The sequence below is a fragment of the Vombatus ursinus genome, unplaced genomic scaffold, assembly GCF_900497805.2.
Source record: "Vombatus ursinus unplaced genomic scaffold, bare-nosed wombat genome assembly UNPS02014793.1, whole genome shotgun sequence".
Lineage (NCBI taxonomy): Eukaryota > Metazoa > Chordata > Mammalia > Diprotodontia > Vombatidae > Vombatus > Vombatus ursinus.
Window position 1 is genome coordinate 6,994,485 of NW_020954571.1, and position 26,042 is coordinate 7,020,526.

General features: G+C 36.5%; 1 protein-coding gene across 3 annotated transcripts in view; it reads left to right on the forward strand.

The window, feature by feature from the left end:
- The window catches only part of SETX (senataxin), a 92,512-nt gene that overhangs the window by 14,193 nt on the left and 52,277 nt on the right, over positions 1–26,042 (forward strand). For all 3 annotated transcript variants that reach the window (XM_027869290.1, XM_027869291.1, XM_027869289.1), the window contains exons 2-6: positions 18,100–18,283; positions 19,365–19,575; positions 24,041–24,150; positions 24,658–24,877; positions 25,705–25,824. In XM_027869290.1, coding sequence (XP_027725091.1) covers positions 18,107–18,283; positions 19,365–19,575; positions 24,041–24,150; positions 24,658–24,877; positions 25,705–25,824 — 838 coding nt within the window. In that variant the 5' untranslated portion in view covers positions 18,100–18,106. The remainder of the gene's footprint in view (positions 1–18,099; positions 18,284–19,364; positions 19,576–24,040; positions 24,151–24,657; positions 24,878–25,704; positions 25,825–26,042) is intronic.

Sequence of the window (26,042 nt, forward strand, 5' to 3'; positions counted from 1 at the left end):
TATTGTTTTCCTGGTTTTGCTAACTTTGTTTTGAATCAGTTTATATAATTTTGTTTTTCTCCATGTTCATCATTTTCATAATTTCTTACAGTAATGTTACGTTACATTCGTGCCACAATTTGTTTAGCCATTCCCTAAACTTGTTTCCAGTTCTTTGCTACTACAAAAAGTGCTTTTATAAATATTTTAATGTTTATGGGATCTTTCTTTTTATAATTGACCTCTTTGGCCCATATGCCTAGATCTGTGGTTCAAAAAGTATGGACATTTAAATCACTTTTTTAGAATAATTTGAAATTGTTTTTCAGAATGATTATACCAGATCTCAGTTCCACCAACAATATATTAGTATATAGTTTTTTTTCCTGAAGCTCCTCCAACATTGACTATTTCTGTTGTTTTTCTTATTTTTGCCAATTTTCCTGGATGTGAGGTAAAATGTGTTTTTAAAAAAATAATTTTTTTTCCATTAAGAATTTTATTTTCTTTCCCATCCACCTCACTCCTTAGGAAAAAAAAATAGAATCCTTGTAACATATGAATAGTTAGGCAAAACAAATTTCCGCATTGGTTATATCCAGAAATGTAATTCTCATTCTGCATCTTGGGTTCATCATCATTTGTCAAATGAAATCTTAAAAGAATTCTTTTGACTTGAGTTTCTCTTATTATTGATTGAAAGCAGTTTTCAAATATTTAAGTTTCTTTTAAGAACTGTTTCTTCTTATCCTTTCAAAATACATTTATTCACATCTCTTATCTCATTCTCTGATCTTCATTTTCCTCAGTGTGAATATCAAAGTAAATTATCTTTATGGGTCCCTTTAGTTCTCTTAAATTTATCCTTTATATAGCTGCCAAATTGATATTTCTAAAACACTGATGTGATCATGTCATTCCTCTCTGCTCAGAAATATTCAATGGATCCCTATTGTCTATAGGATAAAATATATAATCCTTTACCAGGCATTGAAAAGCCCTCCACACTCTTTATCTTCTGTTTACCTTTCTAGTTTTTCGTATCATTCATCTTCATGCATACTATTTGCCAGTTAAACTGACCTGTTAGCTGTTCTCTGTCCATGACATTCTGCATTTTGACTCTGTGCCTTATGGTAATTCCTTTTGTCTGGAATGTGTACTACCTCCTATCTGCATCTTGTAAAATCACTGGCTTCTTTCAAAGCACAGCTTTGGTGCCCCCTCCTACACAAAGCTTTCATCAGTGTCTTCTACCAATCAGTGCTTTTTCTCTCTTGAAATGACTTTATTTACTTTTCTACATATTGTATTCCCTACCCCCATCCATCTCTTAATGGTGGTAAACTCATTGAACTGTTGTATCTTGCACTTAATGGGTTCTCAAGAAATGTTTGTTTGAATTTAGTTGAGTTCCTATTTGAAAGTCCTTACTGGATGAGGTGTCATTTGAGGTGTGCTTTAAAAGAAAATGGGTAATAGTTTAGGGGTAGGAAGGATTTTCCAGGCTAAAGACAGTAAAGTATCTTGACTAGAACACAGAGATAATGGGAAAGAGTAATATGAGAAGGCTGAGAAAGTAAGAATGTTAGCAGATTGAGTAGAACCTTGAATACTAAGCAAATAGTTTGAACTTTATTCTATAGGGAATAGAGAGCTACTGAAGATTTTTTAAAATATATTTGTGTATAAAACTCTTAGTCACATCTCCCTAATTTAGATCTAAACCCCTTGAAGGGAAAAGACTATATATTGTACCATGTTGCTTCAGCTCTTAGTTCCTTATGAATATTAATGAAATACCTAAAATTAAATGTCTTTGAAAGGAGAAAAAAGCTATTATATATTTATATGTGTATATCAATATTTAACATTTAAAAAGTTCAAGAGGCATAATTTTCTGGGTTATTAATAATTTTATTAATAATGGTAGCATTTTATTAATAAAAGAGATCAGTGGCACTCTCATATGCCAATGCTCATGGCCGTGGGGCTCACAGTTTATGTGCCCTTGGAAGAGTGGGTGTTCCTGAAGGTGGCAGTCAACTTTGATTGGTTAACAATTAATGAGAGGTTGAACATTAGAGTGAGAAGTGGGCTCACTCCAATAAGGGGGCTAGAGAGTGACATTTTGCCACTCTTGGACAAAGACTCTGTCTCTACACCCAGACCACCCATAGTCTTAGGCAGTCTTGACACAAGTTCTACCTCCATCCAAACTTGGGTAAGTGGAACTCTATGGGCAGGAATTGGCCTTAGATTAGAAGTCTGATCTAGTTGGTTGGAGTAGCAATACCCAGAAATGAATAGAATGTTAATCTTATCCTCCATCAGCCTTGTCCTTGAGAGATTGGGCTTCAGACGGTGAAACAGGACAGGGAAAAAAGCTGGGGTCTCGCTCATTTTAATAATTGGCTATTAATATGAGAGAAAAATAATCATTTCTTTCACTATCTATAGATCTATAGGTAATGAGAGAGAAAAAGAGAGGTATATAGTGAAAAATACTTGGATAGATTAATGATCCCATTGGTGCAGGTACTCTCTCTATTCATGCAGATCATGATTTCTCTGTGTCTTTAAAATTGATTTATTAATGCTTTTTGTCTTTATATGATAATGATTTCCTGTCCCCCTCTTCAGACTGAACCCTCTCTTGTGACTAAAAGACATAATTAAGTATAAACATTCACTACCAATGCTGTGGGCTGACGGACTCCACCCTTATCCTTTCCTTTTTTTTGAGTTTATGAGCGTTGGGTAATGCAGGCTCTTTCCTGTTCTTTTCTCTTTCTGTTGTGCAGACTGGTAGGCTTCAGTTTGGTGAATTCAGAATCGATCTCTGCTTCTGGTTCCATTGGGAGAGTAGTGGGTGAGAGAAGAAGAGTAAGGACTTCAGTTAAAGTAGAAGAAGGAATTTTGAAGATATGGGTTTACTGGAATTGGAATTGTGAATAAAGCCAAGGATTAAATTTTGGGAGGGGAAATTTGGCACTATTCAAGGAGAACTGGAGCTGAAAGAAAAGAACTTCTGAAGGAGAGAGATGGGTATTATTGTAAAGGTATTAACAAGGAGGTAAGAATTCTCCTGTATAATTAGCTATAAGAGTTACTTATTAGCAAGACCTGTCAGAAAAAAAGGAGTAGGAATCTTGCTTGCAGAAAATACGGAGAACAGTAAGAAATTCTGCAGTAATCTCCAAAGACCTTGCAGTATTTGTCTTTCTGCTATATATAATTGTTATCTATTGTCAAAGTACAAATTCATCTCTTTCCTAGAAAAAGGACTTGAAGAAAGCTACCCTACTTTTGATATTGTCAGAATCAAGTGACCTATTAAAAACTGGAAGAAAAAGGATGTGACGAGATAAAAGAATCCTAAGCTATGTCAGGAGTTTGAAAGGTGGAAAAACCTAACACAGAGGACTATTGAACATTTGGAGCTAAGTGAAAAATATAAAAGATCTTCTCTAAGAGGAAGGAAACAATTGCTGTTTATCCTTCAAAGAATGATCATGTTAATCCACAGGTGCTGTGAAGTGCAAGAGCATCCAGGTTCTTGGGCCAGAAAAAGAAGAGAGGAGTAGTGGTGGTTGTTGACTCCCTTTTGAGAGATATTGAAGTATCTATTTGTTGACTTAATAATAGAAATAAGCCTACTGTCTTCCTGGACCATACATCCTGACTGGAGAACTTTTCAGGACTTGAGAAAGATGATGATTACTACCCATTTCTGATGGTTAACTTGAGCTCAAGTAATATTGCTAAAAGCAATCTAGAAAGCATTGCTAAGGATTATGAAATTCTGGGCCAGAAGACCACAGAAGGACAGGGAGACATCATTTCTGACAATAAGAAGACAAAGGATTCAGAAGAAAATGGCAGATTTGAAAATTGAAAAGCTGAGTAAGAAGATGTTTTTTAGGAATAGAATTAGAATTTACATTTCTTAAAATATAGAAACAGATTTCTAGTTAGGATGGTGACCTAAAAGGTTGTAGAGAAGCCCAGTTCTCTCACAGAAACTCCAACAAATATATGAAAAGGGCCCCAGAAAAACCGATGATACATTTGTTTTTTGCACATGACCAGTGTGGGAATTTGTTTTGCTCGACTATATACATATATATGTGTGTGTGTGTGTGTGTGTAGATACACACACACACACACATACACACATATTTGTTACAATGTTTTTGTTCATTTTTAGTTGAGGGAATTGGGAAGGTGAGAGGTGGGTTTTTGTTCATTGAAAACAATAAAAGTTAATTTTTTAAAATTACCATTGATAAATCTGAAAAAAGAAACAGAAATAAACTTCACCCCCATCCACAACTGTTTAAAAAGACACCCAGATGACAGTAGAGGCTGGTAGAGGAGTCAAACCAGAGAAGCCAGTGCTAGCTCAGATAAATAAAGAAGTAACAGTTGGCTGTGAGAGGGATCAAGCCAAGGAAACCAGCTCAGACTTTGGTAACTGGGCCAGAAGCTAATGGAAATGGGGAGAGAAGGGAAGTTAAGGTGCTTTCCCATAATCCTGAAAGCCAGACTGTTCTTTGGACAAAGAATATCACAAGCCAGTGCAGCCCTAATAATAATAGGGTACCTGGAGCCAGTCTTGGCAAGTCACTATAGAAGTGGGGCAAACTTAGACCCAATAGGTCACTGTGCAGAGAGACAGGGCCTAGCCATAGTAGGAGGCAAGACTTACTTAGGCCCTGGGACATCAATGCCAGGAGGGCTGGGAAGAGAAAACTGAGCCCAGTATGATTTCCAACATTCCACTGGTAACCATTAGGGCCACAGTAGGGTTGGAACCAATTTGTCTTTAAGAAGCATGCCAGGAGGGAAAAGAGACCAGCTGAAATCAACCCTTAGTGGTCTACCAGGAGATTGAGACAGAAATCTGAAATTAAGGCAGTGGATGAGGCCTGATCAAGTTGACAAGCATTTAATAAGCATTTAATATGTTCCAGGTAGTATGCTAATCACTGGGGTTACAAAAATAAAAGCAAAAACAGCCCTTGCCGTCAAGGAGCTCACATTTTCATGAAGACATTGGAAATACTATGTATATACAAGATATATAGCTGTATATGAGAAAGTTGGAGGTAATCTCAGAGGGGAGACAAGAGGAATTAGCAAAAACTTCTTGAACAGTGGGAATTGACCTGACTCTTGAAGTTAAAGAAGCCAGATAAGAAAGAACAGCATTCTAAGCATGGGGACAGCCAGTGAAAAGGCAGTATCGTGTGTGAGAAATAGGAGGTCAGTGTTACTTGATCACAGAGTATAGAGGGAAGTAAAGTATAAGAAGACTGAAAAAGTGGGAAGAGGCTAGGTTGTGAAAGGCTTTAAAAGCCAAACTGGGGTTTTTATATTTGATCTTAGATGATAGGGAGCCATTGAAGTTTATTTAGTGGGTGGGTGACATGATCAGACTTGCACTTTGACAGCTGAGTGAGGGATGGTCTGAAGTGAGTGGGAACAGAGTTGAACTAGTCTAATCCAGAAGGCTATTTGAATAGTCCAAGTGTGATATGTCAAGAGTTTGCACCATAGAGAAGAGATGTTACGAAGATAGAAATGGCAGGAGTTGGCAACTGATTGGATGTGGGGAGTGAGAGAAAAAAGAGTTGAGGCTGGTGCCTACAGGAATTCTGATTCTTGGTGACTGGATGGTGGTAGTACCCTGTACAGTAAAATGGAAGGTAGGAAAAGGGGAGGACAGGGATGAGGGATGAGTTCACTTTTGGCCGTGCTGAATTTAAGATGTCTCTAGGTCATTCAATCAAAAGGCAGTTGCTAAGGATGACAGAAGGGAAAAATTTGCTGAAGAACACAGGATAGAATAAGATTAATGGTGCATGAACCAACCCTTCTAGGTCACTAGCATCAGTGTCATAGACCAGAGAGATAGAACTAATAAACAAGGCCTATCTAGAAAGTGCCAGAGGGGAATGACCTGAAAACAAAATCCCAGTCCAAGATAAGGCTGAAAATATGAATAAACAAGATTCCAAACACAATGAAGAAATACTGTGGGGTTATAAAAATGCAAGAGTTAACCCAGAAGAAGAGAATAACTACACAGCGACTGTAAGCTAAGCCTCAGAGAGAAAAATGCTTTGGCTACAAAAACTACAAAAGTGGCTGAAAGAATTAAAACAAGAGATAAAACGTCATTAGGAATAAAGGAGGACTTTAAATAATTAATAATAAGAGAAATAAAAGTGATAATAATCCCCAGATTTCACCTCCCAGTAAATTTGCAAAGATGATAAAAGACAAGAAGAGTCAGTGTTAGAAAGGTTGTGAAAGATAGGGTTACTAAATGCACTGTTTATTGGTGAAGCTGTGAATTGGTACTGTTATTACTGGAAAGCAGTTTGGAATTATGCAAATAAGGTAAGTAAATTTCCATACTCTAACCCAGAGATTCTACTGTTAGGCATATATCCCAATGAAGTCATTGGTTTTAAAAAAAAGCCCCATATTCACCAAAATGTTTATAGGCAACACTGGAAACAAAGTGCAAGTATGCATGGATTGGGGACAGTGGTGGCTAAGTAAATTGTGATACCTTAATGTAATGGAATACTACTGTGCTGTAAGAAATGACAAAAATGATAAATTTAGAGATGTATGAAAAGATTTACATGAGCTAAAACAGAATGAAGTAAGCAGACCCACCCTCCCTCACACCATACACCAGGGGTGGGGAACCTGTGGCCTGGAGGCCACATGTAGCCCTCTGAAGTCCTCAAGTGCGACCCTTTGACTAAATTTAGTTTTGTGAAGTTTGTATTCAGTCAAATGCCATATACCATGACTACAATATGATTGGAAAGAACAACAATCATAAACAATTGAAAAGGAATGTTGCAAAATTATAAAAAACAAGCATGGCCCTAAAGAAGTGACCTAAGAAGATACTTCCCCTTATTCTTTTTCAGGGGAGGAGGAGAGACAGTGGAATATGTGAATGTGGAAGATTGCATTAATTGTCAGATTTTTTCTATGTTTTTGGTTTTGCTGATTTTTTTTCTCTTATTTTTTAAAAAAATTTGTTATGAAGACGGTTCTGTGGGAGTGGGAAAGAGGAGGGACTTTGGAAAATTTAGGCAATGTAAAAACAGAAGTTATCAAATTTTTCTTAATGAGTTCAAGAAGAAAAATCAAAAGGAGAATTAAGAGTTCAGAACAGAAGTTGGAAAACTTACTCAAGAAGTGGGCTGTCTGAAAAACGGAATGGAGCAAAGAGAACTTAAAGATTCTTTAGACAAGAAATACTTGAACAAAGTCAATGGATTAGAAAAAAATAGAAGAAAACGTCAGGCATCTACTGATGATACCTGACAGACACAAGTGACCTGGAAAAAAGGCTAAGGAGAGATAATTTTTAAATCATTTGACTCCCTGAAAATCATGACCAAACAAAAAACCTGAACACTTTATTTTAGGCAATCATAAAATTGCCCCATGTATTAGAACCTGAGGGCAAAATGAAAATAGATCCTGCTTGTCACCTGAAAGAAACCCCAAACTGAAAGTACTCAGAAATGTTATAGCCAAAATCTACAGCTTCCAACTTTAAAAAAAAAAAATACTGCAAGCAGTCAGAAATAACTTAAGTATCATACTTGTCGGGATCACACAAGATTTGTAGCTACAGTAAAGAAAGAAAAATTGCATATGATATTCCAAAAGGCAAATAATGAAGGCAAGAATAATTACCCCTATAATTTTTTGGGGAAAATAAACTTTTAATAAAATAGAGGACTTTAAACCATTCCTGATAATACCAGAGCTGAATAGAAACTATGAAATGCAAGGCATTTGAAGGAAGAGAAATCTAAAAAGATAACATTTTAGGAATTGGAAGGGGCCTAGGGTTGGGGAACCTGTGGCCTTGAGGCCACATGTGGCCCTCTAGGTCCTCAGGTGTGGCACTTTGAATCCAAACTTCACAGAGTAAATCCCCTTAATAAAAGCATTTGTTTTGTAAAAGTTGGACTCAGTCAAAAGGCCACATGTGACCTCGAGGCCATAGGTTCCCCAACCCTGGCACTAAACAGTGTTGAAGTGCTTAAATTCTGATGGGGTTTGAGAAGGGACAATTCCTTCAGAGGGATGATATTTTCAAGGCTCAGAAACAGCACCTGGGTATGGGTTTGTTGGTTTAAAGTAAGGAAAGAAAAGGGAAAGATAAAGGGATGCACTGTGGTAGAAATGAGTAAAGAGAAGGAATTTATTTCTCATAAATATATAAACATGGAAAAGGGGATGAAGGGAATGGGAATTTCAAGACTTAACAATTGACCTGGGTAAAGGAGAGTTGAATGAATATACACATAGCCTTCCTCTTTGATAGGGATGGAGTTGAATTCTTTCCATGCTTTTCTGTCTCCTCACTAGAGGGTGCTGGTTTCTAATCTCTGATCTTTTCTCTTCGTAAATCTGTGCTAGGCAGTTGTAGAGATATAGTTAGCTACATCTTTTTACTACAATTAGCAATTTTTGGTTTGTTTTTTAAGCTTAGGGTCAACATAATAACAGACATAAAGTTCCTTGTTCCCTTTCTCTTTGGATTTTAAATTGGATGAAAAAGTATTAATACAATCATGATAACTCAGAGCCCTCAATTAAGAAAATTCCTAACATTAAGACAGCGGGTTGGCTATATCTTAATGTGTTTTTGTTTATCTCTAGTCTAGCCATTGACTTCTTTATGTTTGAAGCAAAATTGAGGGTACAGGAAATGTTTTAGGTAAAAGAAGCATGCAAAGCATTTTACAGTGTCTGTTATTGGACAGGTATAGGGTTGGGAAGAAGAATAGGCTTTTGGGGAACTTAGTTCAGATCCTGAAGAGATTGTGTACAAATACTAGCTTCATTCCAAGGCCTCTATACCAAGATGCATGCAGATGGCCCAACTTGTTCTTTCTCTTTAATTCTTCCCCTTCCCCTCAGTTTCTCTTTTCTCTTATTGCCCCTATTCCTCTGATTGTTTTTGTCTCAGCTCTTTAAGTGCAGAGTGGGTTTTAGGAGTCCTACTGCTCAGCTCTTGTCTCTGTTCCTTTCCATTCTCCTTGTAAAGGCTACAACTAGGAATGTTGTGTAACACGATAAGTTCTTTGCAAGCTTACTCCCAATTTAGGTTTTGTTTTGTTTCTGTCTGTTAATGTTTGTTCTAACTTAATCACATAATAATTCATAGAAAAATTATACAACCACTTAAAATGTAAAAATTAGTGTAAAAATAAATTCTTGGATTATGTGTTTAAGTTCTGTACTACAGATGTGAAGGGGAGGACCTTGTTCTGTATTTCAGAGTAGTAGTAATACAACATTCTGAAGGTCATCTAGAGGTGATATTCTGTACAGTCGAGCCTTTTTGGCTTTCTAAAGAGTAGCAGGGAGAGAAGGAGGGAAAAGCATAAAAGTACATGATGGAGGGAAGTGCACAATGAACCTAACGTACATTATGCTTAAAGGCAGCATAAATAATAAAGTAATATCAGGAATAGATGTGATAGCTCTCTGATTAGTTTTTTTTATTCAGAGCAGCTAAGACATCTACCTTTTATAAAACTTTATGAGATCTTTATACCTATCTTTTTGTTATATTTTTCTAGGTCTGAAAGGGGAATATTGAGACAGCCAAGTATTAGTTTTGTTATTTCTCCTTGTAATTTGATTAATTTTTCCTTCTAGTATTTAGATACCATGTTATTTCATTATTTATGTTGTTTTTAAGCATAATGTAGTTTCCTTGCTTATCTTTTCAATGTTTATTTTACTATTGCCTTGCCTGAAATCATGATTGCTACTACTACTTAAAAAAAATTTTTTTAATTTTTTCTTTTTTTAGGCAATTGGGGTTAAGTGACTTTCCCAGGATCACACAGCTAGTAAGTGTTGGGTGTTTGGTCTGAGGTCGGATTTGAACTCAGGTCCTCCTGACTTCAGGGCTGGTGCTCTATCCACTGTGCCACCTAGCTGCCCCTTCAAAAAAAATTTTATGTCGTATAATAAATCTTCCCATCCTCTCACTTGAACTGTATAAAAATCTTTATGCTGCTAATGTGTTTCTAATAAGAAGCATATTATTGGGTAATGCATTCTAATTCATTCTGTTAACTTTCCTTCATTTTATGGGTGAGTTCATTCCAATCATATTGACTGATAGGATCTTCAATTGTGTATTTCCCTACATCATGTCTTTTTGTATTTCATGATATTTTATCCAATGTTTTTGCACAGAATTCAGTGTTTTTACCACAGAATATATAAAATATGAGGGATCTACTTACCAAGACACACACAGGAATTGTGTGACTAAAATTACAAAATACTCTTTATGGAAATAGAGGAAAACTTAAATGATTGGAGAGGAAATAATTGCTCATCGTTTGGCCATGATTATGTAATAAAAATAACAATACCTAAATTAATTTACTGATTCAGTGACATACCAATCAAACTACCAAAGGATTATGTCATAGAACTAGATAGAATAACAATTTGTCTGAAGGAACAAAAGATCAAGAATTTTAAGAGATACAATGAAAAAGATGAGAAGAAAGGAAGTTTAGTAATACCTTATCTCTAACTATGCTACAAAGCAATAATCATAGAAACAGTTTGCTACTATTACAAAATACTGGTACTGGTTAAAAATAAAAAAGTTGATCAGCAAGACCAATTTGGAACATAAGATCCAGAAGCAAGCAAACAGCAGTGTAGTATCTTCTATAAATTCAAGGACATATACTCTCTTATTTTTTTTTTTTGGTTAGGCTGTTGGGATTAAGTGACTTGCCCAAGGTCACACAGCTAGTAAGTGTCAAGTGTCTGAGGCTGGATTTGAACTCAGGTCCTCCTGATTCCAAGGCTGGAGCTTTATCTACTGTGCCACCTAACTGCCCCCATATACTCTTTAAAAAAAAAAAACTGCTAAGAAAGCAATCTGGAAAAAATTAGAGGTAGATCATTATCTTGCCATATGCTCCAATAAGCTCCAAAAAGATGAAATGACTTAGATATAAAATGTCACATAAAAGTTAGAGAAGACTGGAAGAAGGTATCTTTTACATCAACGGAGAGGCTAAATGTGCTTGGCCAAGTGAGAGAGATGATCATAAGAGATACAGTGGATAGTTTTGATTACTTAAAATTAAAAAGGTTTTGCATAACTAAAAACTGCAGTTAAAATTGGAAGTGAAATGGATAATGGGGGTGGGAATCTGCAGCAAATTTCTCTGATAAAGGTCTGGTTTCCAAGTTAGATATGGAATTGATATAGATATATGTGAATAAGAGCCATTCCTAAGGGATAAACGGGCATTGGATACAAATAGGAAGTTTTCAAAGGAAGAATTTTAAGCCTTTAACCCTATGAGGAAAAAAAAATGCTCCAAATCATGTAAGAGAAATTCAAATTAAAATGGTTCCACTTCATACCCATCAAATTGACAAAAATCATACAAAAGAAAATAATTATTGGAGGAGCTGTGAACTGATCCAGTCACTTAGAATTTAAGACATCACTAACTTAGCATACCCTTTGACCCAATGGTACCATTACCAGACATATACCTAAGAGAGATCGAAGAAAGATAAATGATCCATATTAAATAAATATGTGTAACAGTGCTTTTTGTTGTTGCAAAGAATTGGAAACAAAATGAGTGCACATCAATTGGGCATGGCTGAAGAAATTATAGTAGTTGGATGTAATGAAATTATTGCTCCATAAGATGTGACAGAAGGCATGGATTCAGAGAATCCTGGGAAGATCTTTATGAACTGAGCAGAACTAGGGGAATTATTGATACATTAACCACAACCTTATAAAGGATAACAACTATGAAAAATTTAAGGACTCTGGTCAATCCAGTGGCCAGTCACAGCTCCAGAAGACTGATGATAAACATTCCTCTTGCTAGTGAACTGTATAGGTACACAATAAGATATGCATTCCAGACATGACCAATACAACACATATTTTACTTGATGCTTATAAACAGGGGAGGGCAGAGTGGGGAGTATACTGATAGTGATGTAAAAATGCAAAAATCATCAAATGTTTTTGAAATATACAAAAGAGCAGAAGGAATTTAGAAGGGGACCCAGACATAAAGGACAATTTTGGTACTACCACATTAAAGTATTTATATATTAAAAGCTATGTGTAATAGATTCACAATTTCGTACGTAGTCATTTTCTGGCCTATCTATATGGAAATGTTCATGTTTGTTGATTTTCTAGTTCATTTTAAAGAAATAAAATATAGGAATAACAGGCTTTTGGCTAGGACTGGAGTGCCACCAAATGAGTTAGGTAAGAATATATTTGCCAGAAATACTGCAGATATAATCAAAAGAACTTTAATCTAAAAATGAGAGAGGAAGAAAACTTCAATCTGACCACCGGTTTAGGTAACATGAATAAATACGTTGTAGGAAGAATAGATGTAGAGAGGTCTAGAAATTCATGGACAAAATTTAAGAAACAACTCTATAGGCTCAGATTGATAGGGACAAAGCTATAAAGTGGAAGGAACATGATTTCAAGTCAGAGCATCTGGGTTTGAACCTCTCTGGCTCTTTTTAACTAATCTGTAAAATGAAGGGATCAGATGAGATCCCTTTTTTTTTCTTTGGCTAGGCAATGGGGTTAAGTGACTTGCCCAGGGTCACACAGGCAGTAAGTGTTATGTGTCTGAGGCCGGATTTGAACTCAGGTCCTCCTGAATGCAGGGCTGGTGCTTTGTCCACTGAGCCACCTAGCTGCCCCGATGAGATCCCTTTTTTAAAGAGATAAAAGTAATAGAAATTGTCTCTAAATCTATGCTCCTATATCTATCTATACACAGTTGCACAGAATGTGGGTAACAAGCAGAGTGAGCTAGAAAGAAGCAAATTTGACATCATTAATATCACTGGAAGTTGTTTTTCACTAACCATGAGTATAGAATAAGGATGTGGAAAGGTATAATTTATTGCATGGAATGGGGTAGGTCTGAAAAAAATGGGGAGGAGAGAAGTGTAGTGACATAGGCCTAACATCCCTGAGTTGCAGTAGGACTAAAGCCATTTGGGTATCCATGTTAAGCCTGGTACCAAAGTGATGAGCCTGAAGGAGGCGGAGAGAGTAACAGGCTGGATAAAGATGGGTAAACCATTCCAGGTTGTATCTAGGCAAAGTTTCTGTACTGATTAGCAGTGGGATTAGGTTCACGAGTGACCAGAGTATCTAACTTGGGTGAGATAGCCATAAATAGGTCCAAGTAGTATTGTGTGGTGAAGTATGATGAGCTTTTGAGTAAAAATCAGTGGAAGCAGAAGCAATATTGGATGCAAACTACCTGGACAGGAAAATGAAAAGTGGGGAACTAAAGGAACTAGGTCACAAACTTCATATAAATGTATTATATGGTGATCATTAGAGACTTCAGTTTTCTAGACAACTGCAGAGGTTCCCTGCCAAGAGAAGAACAGTGAATAATTTCTTTGTCTAAAGGTAGAAGAGCCAATGAGAAATTTCTATTCTGGAATTGATTGTAACCAAGAGGGAGGATCTATTAGGGTATATATGTGAACTTTAGGGGAAAGTTAACCCTTCATCAAAAAACAAGTGAGATAAAGAAGGAAAGGAAAACGAGGCATATAGTTTGACATCTCCAGTTTATAGTGCCCTCCCTGGGATCTAGCACAGTGCCTAGCAATTAGTGGGTACTTTATGTTTATTGAATGAACAAATTAATACATCCTAGATTTTGTGAAAGTCTATTTCAAAAGGTTGAGGAAAAAGCAGTTGCAAAGACTAAAGTAAGGTCAGGAGGAATAAGCTTTAAAGAATGAAATTCTGAAGACATTATTCCAGTGAAAAGGGAAAAGTTATTTAAATGAAAGAAATATGCACATCAGCTTATATTTTAGATGTAGGAAAGATAAAAGTGAAGGCAAGTAGAAGATAAATATGAAAGTGTGACATAGTCATCAGTATCAGCAGCACTAATGCTCAGAATACTGAGACTAATGAAGAAAAGGACACTACCAAGCTGTTTTAGTTATATTGTAGGAGAGAATTATTTTTAGTTTGTAAAGGATAATAGGTAACAGCACCTGCTACATGGCAGTGTCAACCACTATGAAAAAATGCTTTATAATATTTGATTCTCACAACTACCCTAGGAGGAAGGTGCTATTATCCCCATTTTATAGTTGAAGAAACTGAGGCAAACAAGTGACTTACCCAGGGTTACACAGCTAGTGTCTGAAGCTGAATTTGAACTCTTCCTGACTTGGGACTCTATTCACCAGACCGCCTATACACTGGTTCTAAGAGATCTGAATTAGAATGTCTAGGCTCTTGTTTTGATCATGATGTTCATGTAGTCCAGTGCTTCTTAAAATCAGTTGTTCGTGTTATGATACCTTGTCAGTTAACAAGCTAATATTAATTACTGTGCTAAATGATGCAAATAAAAGTCTCTGCCCTCAAGGAATTTATAATCTAAATGGGGAAAGACCACACACAAAAGGAAGCTGAAAGGGGGAGGAATGGAGAGCAAAGAGAAGATACCTGGTATGGAGAAGGTCAGAGAAATGCAACAAGGTGGGAAATGAAGATATGGCTGGTCTGGGTTCCTTTCTTACATGGATGTTCTGAGAAATACTCTCCACTCAGAGGAGCAGAGAGTACTGAAAAGGTGTGAGGACCAGGGCTGATGTGATGAAGTTCCTGGTTGGATATGATGGAGAAGTCTAGTGGAGTACAGTTGGGTGGGAAATTTATTTTTTAGTTTTTTGACTTTGCTATTTCCCTTCTGATGAAGTCATTGACTTCTGTTTAGTTGATTTCAGGGAATTTGTTATTTAGGCTAAGTTTTATACCTCGAGACAAACTACTCTCAGTTCTTTCATAGTTCTCATTTCTTTTCCTATTTTTTCCTCAAGTTCTCCTTTCATTGACAAAAACTTTTTTTTAAATTATTCCTCTTTTCCAGGAATTCTAGTTGAACTTGTAGCCACACTGTTTTTCTCTAGGGCTTTGCTTATAGATATTTTAGAGTCATTTTCTTCAGTGTTTGTGTCTTGAGCCCCTCTGCTACCATAATTAGTTCTTTATGGTAGAATTCTTTTTTGGTTTGCTCATTCTTTCTCTGGACTTGATATTAAGGCAGGAGGCTGCACTTGTGGAGGGAAGGTCTGGGCTGATCCTGTTGCTGCTTTCTTGGGATATTAAGTGTTGTGTTATTGCTGGATGCTCCCAAAGAGGTAGGATCCCGGGTAAAGTCTGATTGCTTTCCCCCTGGTCTGAGCTCTGTAAGTTTCCTGACTTGAGTTTGGGTCCAATCAACAGTAGACTGCTGCTAGGTTTGGCCACAGTCAGCCAGTGGGAAAGCTCTGCTAGTTGAGACTGATAGAACTGTAGTCTTCCCTTTGGCCTGGGGTTCTTGCCCTGATTATTTCTATGCAGGCTTCAGACTGGACCAGAAGCTAGAACTGTGACCCTTGCTCTTCCCTTGGTAACTAAGTCACACTGATGCTGCTTGCTTCTGAACCTGCTCCTTTCTTGGTACACAGCCTCTGGGTTGTGCTAGGATAGAAGAGTGTGGTGGGGGTAGGCACAGACCCGCTCCTCACTCTGCCCTGGATATGTGACTGGAACTGGGTAGTGGGTGATGAAGTTGCCAGTTGGCACTTGTCGCCAGCAAGTGCCTTGGTATGGGACCTCTGCTTGACCCTGGTGTACAGCTTGTTCCTGATCCCCTGCAGACTTCTCTATCTGTCTCCTTATGCCAAACTTGGCTAGAAAAATGACTGAACATGATTTTTTTCTTGAATTTCCCTATTAGAATTCCTTTTCTAGATCTGTTTTGTAGGAGTTTTGGGGAGCAACTCTGTACTGCTTCCTGCTGTTCCTTGGTCTTGACCTCACCTACAAAAAGCTTTTAAAACACTAACTTTTGTTTTTATATATCATCCCTTTCACTTGTCAGTGTCGTCCATGTGACAAAGGAAAACTGACACTTCAAGCAAGTCTGAAAATAACATGCAGTGTCTTGAGAAAATCAAACTGATTTTGATTACATTTTTAATTGATTCTGTTCTGTATCACCAAGAACATTTTGTATAACTACCTAAAGTCATGTTCCTTTGTCTTTATGTTAAGTTCAGAAGTTTAAAAGTTCAGCTTTCTCATAATGACCAGCTTTCCTCCCTCTGAGTTAAGTTTAAAAGTTCAGCTCTCCTATAAATCACTTTTAATTAAGAAAAACCCATTATTTCTCTACTACCAGCTGCTTGACCAACTAGAGGAAATCCATTATCTCCCAGCCACTTGTTGTCCTTGCACAATTAAAGGAAAATATGTTATCTATATACCACTAGTTCAGGGGTGGGGAACCTATGACCTTGCAGCCATATGTGGCCCCCTAGGTCCTCAAGTGCAGCCCTTTGACGGAATCTTGTGAATACTTGTGAAGTTTGGATTCCATCAAAAGGCTACGCTACACATGAGGACCTATGAGGTCACATGCGGCCTCAAGGCCACATGTTGCCCATCCTTGTACTAGTTATTCTTGTAGGATCCAAGGGTGCTCAATAAATCAGCAATTTCCTGGCAAGAAGATGAGGGGTTGTTGCTAGCCCCACATTCCTGATGTCTATCCAATCATAGTGTACCTCACACCTCTGATATTTTTGACCTTGTAAGCGAGCAGTCATATTGTTTTCCCCATCTACAATGTTTCCTTCTAAATTTTAGATGCCCTTCCTTTTGTCTATAAAAGTGATTTGTCAGCCCTCACTTGAAGTCTTTTGGCTTGCTCGGGAACTGAGAGATATCTTTTTTTTGATAATTGCTAGCCTTACCAATAAATTGATTGTGCTCAGAGCTTTGTGCCTCAGTCTACTTTATTTTTAATCATGACAGTTTCACTTCCATGATCCTCTACTTTTGCAAAAAAAAGATAGGGAGGTACATTTGTCAAAATTGGGAATTTTGTAGAGGGAATTCTTGTTCAGGAACAAATTGGGTTAGATAGCCTCTGAGGTCCCTTTTGATTCTTGAGATTATACGCTTGTCATTCTACATTGGATTTGTTTTTTTTTTTTTTTCATGTCTCTGTAAATTCTCCATAGAAGATCTTTACACTTGAGACCTTTTTCTGATTGTCTTAATATTTCAGGGCTGCTAGTGTAGTACTAGGGCTTCCATTTGCTATCTTTTCATACTATATAATCAGCTTACATCCTTTTAAGTCATGTGCCTTATATATTCTTGTACATGAGAAGTCATGATTTTTTCTTGCAATATGGGATCATTGTGACAATATTAGTGTCTAAAAATTCCGGGCTTCTGCGGACAAACAAGTCTTGGGTTCATTTAAAGTGTTTAATTTCTAAAATCTGACCCTGCCACTCTCTTCTCTTTCAATTCTGGACCCAGCCCACTGAAGTTGTCTGTTTGCCTGCCTGCCTGTCTATCTACATTACTGCTTGTGATGGATTAACTCATTTGCGTGTTGTAAGCTAGAAAATATGTGTTTATCATCGGCTTTGTTTTTCTAATATGAATGATTTCTTTCAAATAAATGTAGATTGAATTAGAGAGATTTTGGATTGTGTTAAGAGTTTGAGACAGTTTAAAAAGCAACAAAATACAGTCCAAAGACTACTGGACTTAGAGTCATAAGACCTGGATTCAAGTCCTAGCTCTATCACTTATTAGCCGTGTGACTTTGGACAAGCCACTTTACCTCTCTGAGCTACAGTTTCCTCATCTGGAAAATAATACAAATAATATGTTGAAAGTAATTACAGAATTATATAAATGTTTCTTGTGAATTTTTTATATTTCATATACTTCCAATCTTCTGTGGTCAAGACTAGGTTTTCCTAACATAAAGGAATAGTACAGTTGCTAAGTTGTACAACAGATTTGAAAAAGGTTAATTTTAGAAATGGGGGACAAATATTTTAAATCAAAGGGTTTTTGATGTACAGTCTATATGTAAATTTATATCCACATAAGAAAATATGTCTTAAATTTTATTTAGCACTATTTTTTCCTTCAGTATATTTTTTATTTTTTCCTGAGTTTAGGTACAGAATGAGTACATGTCGCTGGTGTACACCAGGTGGTGAGTCTACTGTTGACTTCCTAAAGAGCTATGCTTTTGGAACACTTCCCTGTGAAGTTCTCACAGCTAATGAGGACCTCTGTTACTGCTTGGAGTGTGTGGCTGAATACCACAAAGCAAGAGATAAACTGCCTTCGTTGCATGAGGTAATCAGAATGAGCCTAGAATATTAACTAAAATAAGAAAAAAGTAGATTATTTAGAATTTTAGCATAGGGAAGAGAATGAGTTTGAACTTTATTCACATTATCCAAAGAATTACTAATGCATAGTAATTTAGAATCTGAGGACTGGAAAGGCCTAATTTGAGGATTTCTCTACAGCCTACAAAAAAATAAATTAAAACATGGGAGAGATTCCTTATGCCTCATTCGTTCAGTATGTTGGAATAAAATCAGTTTGTTGAACAAGAGCATTTTCTTTTTTTCTATATTAAATGGATATGAGTGCTGACTTGTAAAGTTAGGTGACTTGTAATTTTTTCTTCATAAACAGTTCGTTTTGAAATATTTTGGAAAATGTAGTAAACTTCCAGGGGCAGCAGCATTTTTTCTCACCAAAGAAGCTAGTGTGCAAGATGTAATTTTCAATTGCTAACCATAAAATTTTAGATCTGCAGCCAAATGTGCTTGGTAAGAAACGGGAAGCTGGCCTGTAAAACATTTAGGGGAGGACAGCAGTGGTAAGACTATCCTTAGAATATTTGTTCTTTATTTATGAAGGGTCCCAATTTTGGAGCTAACCAACATTTTCAGTTTTAAGAATAATAACTAACCCTTCTCTGGTGTTCTCCTTTCCCAACAATATGATGAGTTAGTTAACAAGCATTATTTTCCCCAGTTTACAAATAAAATTAGTTCAGAGAGCTGAAGTTCTTTTGCTCACTGATATGATAAAAGTGTCACTGGGTCAACATTAAGGATTGACTAGATTCAAGCCAAGGATACTGAATGATTTCTATCAAACTGCAAAAGAGAATTTCTGAGAAAAGAAAAAATATTCATTTTAATCTCTTTTGTCTCTTCCCAGCCTAACCCTTCTCTATGTAATTTATATTTTTAAACAAAACAACATTGTTTATCTGACCCAGAGATTTCTTTTAAAAAGTATTGGCAGTAGTCTATTACATAGTCTTCTTTAAACTCCTAAATTTCTAGTTATTGAAAAGATTTCTGTAGATCACCGTATACAGAGTTTTTCATTAATAGCTCTTTTTTTGTTCTGATAGATATTATGGAAATTTGAAACCACTCGTCTCATAAATCATTTTGAAAAATCTATGAAAGGCGAAATTGAGGAAGATGACGAATTATTTATAGTCGATGACAATGGTGAAACACAACTGTTTGGTTTCACTGGCCAAGACTTCGAAAACAAGCTTCGAGTTCCTCTTCTTGAAGTACTGAAGTATCCTTATCTGCTCTTAGATGAGCATGTCAGTGAGTATCTTAGAATTATAGAACCATAACCAGTGAGGGCCCAGAATCTATTCTCAGCCTCAGGACCAGACCTCACACTCTTCTTTCCTCTCCCGCCGTCTCCCTCACTAGGGAAAATGAAACTAGCATCCTAGCTAAGACTTTGGTATGTGTTACCATGGAAGGGTTCCTTATTGAGAAGCTTATGGCATTGCATTTTCCAATGGTTTGCAAACCATTTTCCTCTCTGAATTCCAGCGATTCAGAGCCAAAGGCTGCCTAAGTGAAAATTCTTTTCCCTTGTTTCTACTCCCTCATCCCTTATCTTCATCCATTTTAGCCCTACCCCTCTTGAGCCCTATCCCATTCTGCTCTTCCCTTCCACCATGCCTCTGGAACCTCAATTCTGTTATCAAAAACTACCCCTCAAATTAGATCTTTTCCTCTCATATTCCTTCCATGTCTAAAACAGAAGTCATATTTTCTTTAAATCCATTTTTCTTTCTTTCCTATTTCTGTTGACATACCACCATCTTTCTAGTTTACAATCTCAGTCATCCTTGACTTTGCTTTTTCATTCACCCACCTCCCCCCCACACACACAATGTCTTATCAGTTACCAATGTCACTTCTACTATCACAACATTCCTCACAACTATCCTCCTTCTCCATTCACAGAGCCACCACCCTAGTTCAAGCCCTTATTATCTCTTGCCTGGACTGTTGTAGTAGTCTCTTAATTTTGTTCAAATCTTATCTCTGACACTCCCTATGTGACCTTGGGCAAGCCACTTAACCTCCTTGGACCTCATCTTTAAAATAAGGGCATTGGACTGGATGGCCTAAAACTTTCCTTCAAGTTTTATATTTATTTTCACTTCTGTTCTTCCTCCCTCTGTACTTTCTTCTCCAATCCATTCTCCATTGCCGAAGTGATACTACTAAAGCATAGGTCTGAGAGTGTCACTCCCCTATCCAAGAAGCTGCAGTGGCTTTTTGTCGCCTCTATGATCAAATATAAATTCCTCTCTTTGGTGTTTAAAACCCTGCACAAACCTGAATCTAGCCTATCTTTCCAGACAGTACTTATTCTTTCCCTTCATACTGTCTGTATGCCGGCCAGATTGGCTTATTTCTTTTTGTTTTGTTTTGTTTTTGTTTTTTTGGTTAGGCAATGGGGTTAAGTGACTTGCCCAGGGTCACACAGCTAGTAAGTGTTGTGTGTCTGAGGCTGGATTTGAACTCAGGTCCTCCTGAATCTAGGGCCGGTGCTCTATCCACTGCGCCACCTAGCTGCCCCAAGATTGGCTTATTTCTTATCCCTCATAGACAGTATTCCATCTTTCATTTCAAGCTTTTGCATAGGCTGTCCCCCATGCTTGGAATGCACTCTCTCTTCATGTCTGGGTCTTGGAACTTCTAGCTTAACTCAAGTGCATCCTCCTACATAGTGCCTTTCCTGATCACCCTAGTTGTTACTGCCTTTGCTGTCCCCCTAGATTACCTTGTATTTACTTTATATATATACATATACATATCTATATCTGTATATTTTTTAACATACATAAGACAGTGTGGCAAAATAGTTAGAGAGCTAGTCTTGAAGTCAGGAATACCTGGATTCAAGTCCCATCTTTGACACGCTGACTTATTACTCTGGACAAGTTACTTAATCTCTTGGCCCTCTAGGCCATTGGGGTCAGACTTTGAAATGACAGCCACTAAACCAAACATAAAGATCACATATTGACTTGGAAAACCACACATTTATGTATTTCTTGTCTTAGTAATTTATTCTGTTAAATATTTCCTAATTACATTTTAGTCTGGTTTGGGCCATATTTGGGAGTGTTGTGAGTTGTGTGTTTTGACACCTCTGCTGTAGGCAACAATCTTAGGCTATAAGGAAAAGAAGATATCAACCTGAATTGGTAGAGAGGGTTTTCTTCCTTCCTTCTTTCTTTCCTTCTTTCTTTTTCCTTTTTTAAATTTTATTTTTATTTTCAGTTCCAAATTCTTTCCCTCCTTCTGCCTCCTCTCCCTCTCATTGAGAAGGCAAGAAATAAGATGCCCATTATATATATGAAGTCATGCTGAACATATTTCCACATTAGTCATGCTCCTAAAGAAACAAACGAACAAATAAATAAATAGAAAAATGCTTCTATCTGTGCTCAGTTTAGAGAGTGTTTTCTTACTTGGGAGTTCTTACTACCAATGAAATCACAAATGTAACCCCTATCTTTTATTCGTATGTTTTTTAATCTACTTAGATGTATACCTATTATTTCCCTTGACAGAATGTAAACTTCTTAAATAATTAGGGACTTTCATTTTTGTCTTTGTATCCTCAACACCTCGTACAGTATCTTGCATGTAGTAGGCATTTGCCTATTGAATTGTTCTTCTTTATATTCATGGAAACCTGGCTCCTCCTTGAAGATACTTAACAACTTTATCAGTAGTAGTTGTATCTCCTCTCTTACCTTCTTCTCACTGGGCCAGAATAAAGAATAGACATAACTTTTGCTCTTTATTCCACTGTCAGACACTCCATCTGCCACCATCACTCAGCAATAGCTCCTCAGATAAAACCCATGCATTGTGAGCTCCTTCTTTATTTCATTGCTGTACCTCAGAGCTCTTCAAATGTCACCCTCTGGTCTCCTTTTGTTTCAGTCTCTGAAGAGGCACCCTTTGTCTTTATCAAAGACAATTCTTCTACTTACACACTTGATCTCATCTCCTCTTGTTTCTTCTGAGAGTTTGCCGCTTTGATCATCCCCTCTCTCTTTTTAATCTTCATTCTCTTATTGTCCACTGTCCACTTCCCTGACATCAAACTGTCCTTAATCCTTTAAAACCTTTACTTTACCTGCTGTCCCCTCAAGCTATCATCCTCTATCTTGCCTTCTCACAGCCAAACTCCTGGGAAAAAGCAATCTATACTTATTGTTTTTACTTCCTGTTTCCTACTCCTCATCCTTTTATAATCTGTCTTTTAAACCTATCACTCAACTTTTCTTTCCAAGCTTACTAATAATCTATTGCTAAATTCAGTGACTCTTTTTCTGTTTTTGTCTTTTATCCCTTTTTATAATATTTGGTCTGTCATTTCATCCTTCTTATACTCTATTCTTCCTGGATTTTCATGACACTATTCTTTCTTGGTTATCCTCATACCTAATTGAGTATTCCTTTTCAGTCTTTGTTGGATTATCGTATGTGTCCTATCTCCTGTGTATAGTTTTACCATGAAGTTCTGTTCTAGGCTTTCTTCAGTTTTCTGTCTTGAATTCTTAACTCTTGATGATGCCATCAGTGTCCATGGGTTCGATTATCTTTATTATAGATGATTCCCAAATCTATATTTCTAGTCCTCTTTCTCTTGAAATCCCTAATTTTGGGGGTAACTAGGTTGCGCAGTGGATAGAGCACTGGCCCTGAATTCAGGAAGACCTGAGTTCAAATCCCACCTCAGACACATAACACTTAATAGCTGTGTGACCCTGGGCAAGTCACTTAACCCCCATTGCCCAACCCCACCCCCCAAAAAAAAACAAAAATAAAGAAAAAAGAAATCCCTCACTTTAAGGATAAAATACCACCTCCTACACAGTCTTTCCAGAGTCACTCCATTTTTTTGTGTTCTATATGTTGCCCCCAAAAATTACTTTGTATTTGTTTTGTATATACATATATTTTTACTTATTTGGGTACATGATGATTCTTTCCAATAAAATATAGGTTCCTTGAAGGTAGAGACTGTCACTTTTGTTGTTGTAGCCTCTGAGAGTAGCAGAGTAGCCTAATAACTAAATAAAAATTACAGTGCTAGGTTTGGAAGTGATCTTTGATGTCATCTGGTTCCACCTTATTTTACAGATGAAGAAAGTGAGATACAGAATAGTGAAATGACTTGTCTAAGGTTATTCAGCAGAGCTTAGGTTATGTTAGCCCAAGCTCTTTCCATTATTATCATGATGCTTTGGATTTTTCTATTAAAGTGAAAAGGATTCATTAGAAAACTTGTTGGGCAGCTAGGTGGTGCAGTGGATAGAGCTCTGGTCTTGGAGTTAGGAGGACCTGAGTTCAAAAGTGATCTCAGACACTTGATACTCACTAGCTCTATGACTCTGGGCAAAAAAAAAAAAAAAGGTAAAATAGAACTTTATGGGACAGCTAGGTGGCGTAGTGGATAGTGCTCCAGCATTGGAGTCAGGAGGACCTGAGTTCAAATCCAGTCTCAGATACTTGACACTAGCTATGTGACCCTGGGCAAGCCACTTAACCCCCCGTTTGCCTCACCAAAAAGCACAAAACAAAACAAAAACTTGTTCCCTGAAGTTTTCATGGTAATCTAATGATTCTTTTACATAACTTTTTATTTACCCTTAAAACCATTGAAGTAAACAGAATAGGCTACTTTAATTTTAGCTGATATATATTTTCATATTACATTTACTGTGTTTTTCTTTCTATTTAGATGAATTATGTGTTGAAGCACTTTGTAGGATGGAGCAAGCTAACTGCTCCTTTCAGGTATTTGACAAACATCCAGGGATCTATTTGTTCTTGGTACATCCCAATGAAATGGTGAGTTGTGAATGTGCTATGGCTGTAAGGTGACATTTATTGCATATTTAGGCTCTTATACTACATTGTTTTTGTCATTACTAAAGCCTTCCATTAATATTACCTATAATATTTAGTTGCATCAAATTGATATTTTTATGATGTGACATACTGTTGTATAAAGAAATTTTGAGTCCTAGTTTGTAGCTTGTTCTATGAGGACTGTTTGATTTCAGTTTTGAAAATATATTTTATAATTCAAAGCATTTTTTAAAAATTCTTAAATTTTACGCTAAAGGTTTACAAGTTTTTATACAAAGGTAAAAAATAGAAACATAGAATCAAAGAAAGCATTCATTCTTATTACATTTCTCATTTTAAAATAAAATTCATAATAAACTTCTTTCTTATCTTATTATTTTAACCAACGGCTTTAATTTAGAGTTAAGCTTTGATTTAATTAAAAATGCCAAGTCTCATCATAGTTCTCGATCTTTTTAATATGTGCTTTTTCTTTCTTTCATATAGGTTCGACGATGGGCTATTCTAACAGCCAGAAACTTGGGCAAGGTAGACAGAGATGATTACTATGATTTACAGGAAGTATTGACTTGCTTGTTTAGAGTTATTGAGTTGGGGCTTTTAGAAAGTCCAGATATTTACACTTCTTCAGAATTCGAGAAGGGTAAACTTGTCCTTCTGCCATCTCACATGTATGACACAAACAACTACAAAAACTACTGGTTAGGTAAGTTTTATTCTTACTGTGTTGGATTTTCTCAGTTGATTTCAGGTGTCCTGCATGGGAATTCTTCTCCATTTATGATGTGATTACAAGATTATTATCGAGTATCTCCCAGGTGCTACCTAGTTCTTATTCTGTCATTGAAATAACTTTAGAAAGCCCTAAATTTTCAAGAGTATTTAAGAGGAGTCATGTGAACTCTTAAAGTTATTTCTACAACTCAAACCTCTTTATAAATACCATTGCAAAAAAGTTTAAATCTTTGTAACTAAAATATTGTCAAATACTAACCAATGGACCTCTTCTTTAAAGCAATATTTGATGTAACAAAATTCTGTTACCACAGAAGAATTTTAATAACATTTGGTCTTTAATGCCTTTTTTCACCTGTGAGTTTTCCTAGTGGGAAAACAAAGGAAAAATATTTTTAAAAATTATATATCTGAGATAAATTTATTCTATATATGATCACAATCATCTGAGATGATTGTCTGCTCAACAAAAATTTCTCTGTTTTTTCATCAGATTGATTGCCCTAAATTTTCAAGTGCCTTAGGAGTATTTAAGGGTTGTGTAGAAATGCCTTTGTTTTAGACTGCCAAAAGTAGTTTCTTGATTGAGCTTTGTCTAAAGAGCTCAAAGCTGCCAGGCATTACTTATTTAGTCCCTGCCGAATAGTTCCTTTGGCCAACTATATCTTAGAATGCTTTTTAATATGTTGTTAATCTTAATATTTCAGAGAAACAGTAAATTATATTTCATGAATCTATATGTTGCTGTTCATTTTTGAGGAGCTAATGATTTCAGAGAAATATGAAATTGTTTTTCAGGAATCTGTATGTTGCTAACTATTCTTGAGGAGCAAGCAATGGATTCTTTGTTGCTGGGCTCAGACAAGCAAAATGATTTTATGCAATCAATACTTCACACCATGGAAAAGCAATCAGATGGTAACAAACTACTTGGGCAGAATACTTTGATATATTGTAATGCAGAAACTCTTAAATTGTTAATGTCACTGTGAGAATTTGCTTTACTGTGAACAAGTCCAGTTTTATTTTCTACTTCTACGCTCAGTGTCAGGCCAAGATTTGGTGATGGTGATCTGGGTAACTTTTGGAAAGATGTTAAGACAATGCCTGACTAGTATGGGAAGGGTATGTGGGAA